Source organism: Manacus vitellinus, unplaced genomic scaffold (assembly GCF_001715985.3).
Source record: "Manacus vitellinus isolate BGI_N305 unplaced genomic scaffold, ASM171598v3 scaffold_16_pilon, whole genome shotgun sequence".
In the NCBI taxonomy this organism is placed as follows: domain Eukaryota; kingdom Metazoa; phylum Chordata; class Aves; order Passeriformes; family Pipridae; genus Manacus; species Manacus vitellinus.
Window position 1 is genome coordinate 15,355,213 of NW_021939189.1, and position 6,729 is coordinate 15,361,941.

The 6,729-nt window shown below is 54.7% G+C and overlaps 1 protein-coding gene across 1 annotated transcript in view; it reads right to left on the bottom strand.

Annotated features, from left to right (window-relative positions):
• Nucleotides 1-6,729, bottom strand: part of SHF (Src homology 2 domain containing F) — a 10,006-nt gene continuing 3,277 nt past the window's right edge. Inside the window, exons 3-5 of the mRNA XM_029958738.1 lie at nt 3,820-3,991; nt 3,442-3,561; nt 1-444 (exon numbers count right to left, since the gene is read on the bottom strand). Of these exons, the coding sequence (XP_029814598.1) occupies nt 258-444; nt 3,442-3,561; nt 3,820-3,991 (479 nt within the window). The 3' untranslated portion in view covers nt 1-257. The remainder of the gene's footprint in view (nt 445-3,441; nt 3,562-3,819; nt 3,992-6,729) is intronic.

A 6,729-nucleotide genomic window follows, 5' to 3' on the forward strand; every position in this document is an offset into this window, starting at 1 on the left:
GGCGAGCCCCACTCAGCTCCTCGCACAGGGGGTCCCTCCGGTGCCATGCCAGTGGGCAAACCAGTGCACGGGAGCCCTCCGAGAGAGCAGGACGAGGGGTCCGGCTGCAGCAATCCCCCAGCGGCGCCGGCCGTGCCCAGCGAGCTGCTCGTGGGCTGACGGTCCGGAGCCCATCCTCGGCATGGCAGCGCTCGGCCCTGCGCATGGGCTGGTTTTGGGTACACCCGGCCTCGAGCCTGGCTCGTGGGGGGTGAGTACTATAGGGTACGGATTGCCACCGGGTAAAGCAAGGACATGTGCTCGGCCCCCTTGATGGGCAGCTTGCGGCTGGCGTAGTGATGGATGATCTCCGGCACGCTGTCGAAGGGTGGGCTGTGCTGACCCAGCACGTACTTGTTCTCCTGGGTCCGGGACAGTTTCATGTGCATGAAACCCTGGCTGCTCCTGCAAGGGCAGATCAAGGTAGGGTTAGGGGGTGCAGCTGGCCCAAGCCTCCCCTCAGCTCCTGACCCCCTTACCTGAGACAGGCAGCCTGCCCCTGCAGCTGAGGGGGACACTGCTGGCTCCTGTCCCCATGCAGTGGGGTGTGTGGGATCCATGTGGGGGCAAGGACGGTGCCAAGGCTGGGGTAGGTGTGTGTGGGCAGGTAACTGAGGGCATCACCTGGGCAGGACCAACAGCAGCTCTCACTGCAGGCTGACACAGAGGTAGCAGCTTTCACCCTTTACATGTGGAAAAGTCCCTTTTGCAACTGCCCTGGCTCACACAGGACCCCTTCAGCTCACAGATCTCCAGCCTCACCGTGGCAAACCAGGATTTTCTCCTTCGGCCAGCAGCCGAAGGATTTTCTCCTTGCTCCCCCTCCCCACACCACTGCTGCAGGCTCCATAAAACCCGCTCAGCGTAGCGAGGCCATTTCCCGGCACAGCACGGGCACCGAGCCACACCAGGCTGTGCAGGCAGATCCTGCCATGAACACTGATTCCAAGTGATGGGCTAATGGCCCTGTTGCTATTAATTTGCGTCTCCGAGGAGAGCCACAGCCTGTCTGCAGCGTCTGGAATGCACATTACAGCAAAATATTGATGACTTAAAAGCAGACAGGGCCTCATCAGCGATGCTGAGCTGCTTCCAGCACTGCACAGCCCGGCCCCATCCCCCCGACTGGAGACGGGCCGTAATGGACAGCCTGGCTGCATTAGCAGGATGGGTTTGCAATCCATTTAGAGACAGAAGCAAGGAGCCAGCTGTCCCAGGGGATGGCAGAGGGGACAGCCACAGCCCCCCATCAGGGGCCGAGGAAAAGTGATAGCCTGGCCACATCCTGTGTCCCCAGCCAGAGCACTGCCACACGGACCACGGAGAGGTGATGTCGGTTGTGTTCTGCCCAAATCGCTCTGCAGGTCTTTGTCATGAGCTCAGGGATGTGGAAAGCACACCCCTGGAGAGAAGCGTGAGGGAACACTCTGCAAACCCCAGCAGACAGGGCAAGGGGCAAGTGCTGCTCCTGCCAAGCACCTTGGAGACCTGAGGAAGGACCCCACCTTTGCAGCGTGGCCTCAGCCATTCTCATGGAGGAACAAGCCAGGAGGAAATCATCCTCCAAGCATCTGAGGCAATGACATAACCCTGTCCATGACAGGCAGCGTGGGGCTGCCTAGCCTGAACCAGCCAAGACTGTCACAGCAGGGTTAAGTCCTTCTGGCTGCCTGACCTGCTCCTGCTGCTCTCTCTTATGCATATTTTTYYTTWAAWYMRSMMMAAARRRSYTYMRGKYMRCMWYMRGRRSYYYTTTYMRRMYMWYYYCYYMRSYKKKSCYYCYTWMYYMARGRAAAAAAAAAGAAAAGTTGAAAAAAAAAAATAGAGCTGCAGACAGCCAGCTTACAGCTATATAAAAAGCATCCCGGGGGATTTTCCTTGAACAGACTCTACAGAGAAAGGCAGTGGAGTAAAAATTCTGCTCCCGAGGCTGTGGGCAAGGACAGGCAATGCCCAAGTAGCTCCTGGATGGGCTGCATTGTCCCCTGGGGAGGTGGCACACTGCTGCACAGCCAGTGCTAGCCACCTGAGAGGAGTATTTTGCCACAAGGCTAAGGATGGGTGGCAAGAAGTAAGCGAAAAACCACCAAGAAATGGGTGACTGGCCTGTGGAGAGGTGATGGAAAGCCACCTTTGGTGATGGAATATCACCTCCCAGGCTCTCCAACACACGTGCTGGCTAATGCCATTCACAAGGTGATGGTGACACCTCTCGCAGCCTCAAATACAGCTCATCAACCAGAAGAAGCTGTTGCTCCAAAATGGCTCAAAATTAAAACATCAGTAAAAATTCTGACATAAAAAAAAGGAAAGGAGGGAGCTTTTCTGGAAAGGGCTGTTGGCTAATCTGAAAGCTCCGAGTGCAGAAGGAAGAAAGAATACTTTCAGTGGAACTTCTGCCCTGTTTCGGTGTGAAAGGCAGCAAAAAGAGTGAAACAAAAAAACATGGAGAGAGACAGAGCAATCTAATTCACAGTTGTGCCAGTGGGAAATAAACAGGGAGGCCAAAACCCCTGGGGAACAATGCAGGTAAGAGAGACCACTGGGGAAACTCCAAGTATACTGAGAAAAGCACAGGGATTCGAGGCCTCTTGTTGGGCAGAGATGGCTGAAGTGCTCCATAAATACTTGTTTCCCATCTGGCAGAACAGAGCTAATATGGCTGTCCAGCAGAAGGGCAAGAAGGTATTTGCTCATCCATCATCATCTTCAGACAGTAACAGCTTTGATTTCATGGGTTTGCACTGCCCCAGGAGCCAGGAAAGAGCTGGATGAGGAGCTGCAGCAATGCTTCATGCAATTTTGGCATTCAGGGAATCTGGAAAACTTGGGGAGGATGTGAAGAACCCGCAAAAAACCCCAAGCAGAAGCCAAGCCATGCTGTGGGGATGAGGTGTCCCTGCTGGCAAACCAGAGCAGGGAAAACCCCCTTCTCTACAATGAGGCTGAGCAATGGCTTCAATGAATCTGTGGGCTGGGGTGGCAGGGATGGGTACCCACATTTCCATCTACAGCAGGATCACACGAACTCTCTTTTCCCATGAAACTAAACTACAAAAAAAGGGGGAACAAGAAGGCAGAACTGAAAGTGGTAACCAGACACATTCAAGTGAGCAGTGAGGCAGATCATTTGATCCATCTGAAGGATTACTAGCACTGCCAAGGAAGAGCAGCGGGCCTCCAGATCTCCAAGCCTTCCCAAGAGATGCTTTTGCCAGACACCAAAACAGAAGCCTGTGCCACACCACAGAAAAGTGTGGACTTCATGTTCCACCCATTTCTGACCACTTGTGGTCGAGAGTTACTCAGTCGGCATGGGCACAAGTTTACTCGGGGCACCCACCCACAGCACCAGGTCACCCCTGCTGTGGGTCCACGACCCCCCAGCCCCTGCTCACTCACTTCAGGGAGAGGGAGAAGTCGTTCTTGCTGGTCTCGCTGTTGCGCACCAGGTAACTGGCCTCCTTGCACAGCCTCAGCAGCGTCTCCGCGTCCGTCCGGCTGATGGCCCCGTGGTACCAGCTGGAGCGGGGAGAGGGATCAGCTGTGCCAGGCACAGAGCAGACACCCTAGGAAGGGCTCTGCCCTGGGAAAGCAGCAATGCCAGCACCCCGGGGACTGAGCGATGGGGGGGCACCACTGGGGTTGGGGGACAAGGGGCAGGGACAAACAGGCAGAAATGTGGGGCCAGGGAAGAAAGGAAGAAGCAGGTCTCCCCAAGGGCTCCTCATGGATCCACAGGGATCCATGAGGCAGGTGGAGGGGTCAGGCAGGACTCACCACTGGCTCTCCAGGGGTAGGGCAGGGTCAATCCTCTCCCCGACAAAGGGGCCGGGCTCAGCCATCAGCGTCTTCGTGCTCTTGAGGCTGCTGGGGCCGTGTCTGAGGGCAGCCCTGGCCTTCTCCTCCCTGCAGGGCGAGGTGCGGCCGTAGCCCAGCCCCTCCGAGGGACCTGCAAGACAGACCCGTGTCACGGCTGGGGCAGGAACAGGCAGACAGGCTGGGTCCCAGCTTTCCCCCTGTGGGAAGAGCCAGAGACACTTTACATCACACTGGATTCCCTCATGCTGCCCCATCCACTTGTTCTAAGCAAGGGAAGGGCAGGTCTTGGGCTGCTACTCACTGCAGTGCCCAGGCTGGGTGCCCACCACACCAAGCCTGGGGCCAGGGTCTGAGCCCATGGAAAAATATTTCCAGGGAGGTTTCAAAAGCTCAGGAGGTTTTGCTAATGCAACCACAGATTCAGCAGCTGCGGCACAGAATTAAGTGAGATGCAGCAAGGAGAGGCTCCCCAATCTTGGGGGGAAAAATTAAATTAAAAAAAAAGGGGAGGGGATAGATGGAGCAAAAGGGAGCGGTTGGTTTGGAACCGATGGACACGTTTCTGCTGGCACAAGTAAAGCTGGGGTGAGAAAACAATTCCTTGAGGTGGGAAGGGGATATTTTGACTGCAGGTACCTCCCTGATGCAGCCATCTGCCTGGCACCAGCCCAGCCACGGCCCCTGCGCACCAGTGCCAGCAAGCACAAGGGACTGACCGAGCCGTGCCCTGGGGACCAGCCTCCCGCTGCCTGTTATTTCCACACAGGATGATTTCAGCATTAACAATATTGTTTCTCCCTCCTCACGAGAGTTCATTATTGCTCCCCGGCACCACCAGCCCCCTCGCACAAATTACTTATCGATCAGGCAGAGCTGCCTCGGTGTGGGGCTGCGGGGGGGTGATGCTGTAGCAGCACAGTCACACTGCAGGTGGCCGAGACCAGGAGCTGCAGCTCCCAGGACAACTGGGATGTCCCAGACTGGACAACTTCCCTCCTCGCCATGCTTCCCGGCTGCTGGAGGGAGAGGCAAAAAATACCCCAAGAGGGACATTTTCCTCTCTAGCAGGGCATCTAGCAGGGCATCTTCTAAGGTGGCTGTTTGGGCCCCAGGCAGGCGAGCAGGACTCCACCCCCCAGCTCTGCGAGGAGGGGAAGGCAGCCAAAAGCAAACCCAGTCAAAATCCTCTGCAGCTTAGCACGGCTTAAACCCCCCTGAGCAGCAGCTCAGGGAGGAGGTGGTGCCCAGCATTAAGCCTTGACAAGCACTGCCTCTGCAGTGCTCTGGCTTTTCACAGGCCACATTCACCCTCGTACATCACACCCTGGCTTCAGTTTCAACTCATCACCTTAAAAAATTGGGGCAATCGTTAAAAAGTCAGACAATCAAACAGCCCAAGTGTTTGCTGGCGGCACAAAGTCACTGCGTTACAGGCTCAGAAGAAATGCATTGCACCTGTCAGAGGGAGGCAGAAGCATGTGCATGATTAAACAGGATATTAAAAACAAGCCCTTAGGAGGAAGAAGACATCCTTCAAGACGTTCAAGTCACCCCCAGACAGGGGAAGTAGAAAATGAGACAAAACTCTGGCAAGATAAACTTAACACAACAAAGCAAGGCAAGTCAGGGGGAAAAAAAAGAGACTCTGTGTTGCTAAACTCAGGAAAAACGACAAACTGATGTGTTCATCAGGAGCAAGATGCACATCAGAGCGACTGTGGGGATAATAAATGACAGGGGAAGAGAAGAGGCTGCATAGCAAAGAGATTAATTTTTCTTGACACCTGCATTCATTGCAGGAAGAGAATCAGGAAGTTCCCACCTGCCAAGACCTTTCTTGTTCAGGACTGATCTCAGCCTGCAGCATCCCTACGGATTAGGGAAATACCCAACACAGCCCTGGCAGAGCAGTCACTTCGCTCTGGAGTGTCCCTTCTATCAGCAGCAAAATCAGCTGTCACCTGCAGCCTCACGCTCAAACCCACCTGGGAGGCAGCAAAAGCCACACTGGTTTTATTCTACAAAGCTCTGCAGAGATCTGGGTAACTGCAGATAAGGAAATCAGCCATCCGCACCTGGCACGTCGCAGTGCCCACCAGGACAGCGTTAGTGACGCACGGGCAGGCACGGCACGCTGCTGCTGCAGAGGAACGGCATGCCTCGTGCCCCAGCTCCCCCCAGTAACAACCTTTACCTTTCAGCACGCTGCCCCCACCTAATGCTCTTGGCAAAATCCTAATCTACCACAGCATAAGAGCGAGGTCCTTAAAATATTAATAAAGGGTTAAAAGACAAGCAGCAATATTTGGCTTTCATAAGCGAAGACTGCCGGCAGTGTCCAAGGGGGATTTGCCTAGGGGCTCTGTGCTCGGCACACACAAAAAAGCCTTCACAACAAGGCAAACCTGAGATGACAAAGTGTACCTGGGAGATTTGGCTGCTCAGGATAGCAAAAGCGAGAGCGGAGAATCCAGAGGGACCTCCTGCCACTGAGCAGCAAGGTAATAAAACAGCAGAGGAAACAGAGCAGCGCTAAATGATGAAGAGGGAAAAAAACAGCCCCAACTTCAGTGCGCTGGGACCTGAATTAGCTGCTAGCACACCTGTAAGGGACCTGGGCATTATGAGTTGCAAGAAAACATCAGCTAAATGCTCAGAACAGTTGTCGAGACAACCATAAAGGCAGCCATCAAACATTGCGAATTTGGAGGCAAAGAGGGGAGAACAAAAGAGACGGTACTAACTCTGCCACCAAATAATCTCCTGCTGCAAGCAAAGAGGCACAGTAAAGCTGGAGAAGGTGCAGGAGAGGCGAGGACAAATGTCTGGTGTCCAGCACAGGACAACTGAAGGGGCCAGGAGGGGCTG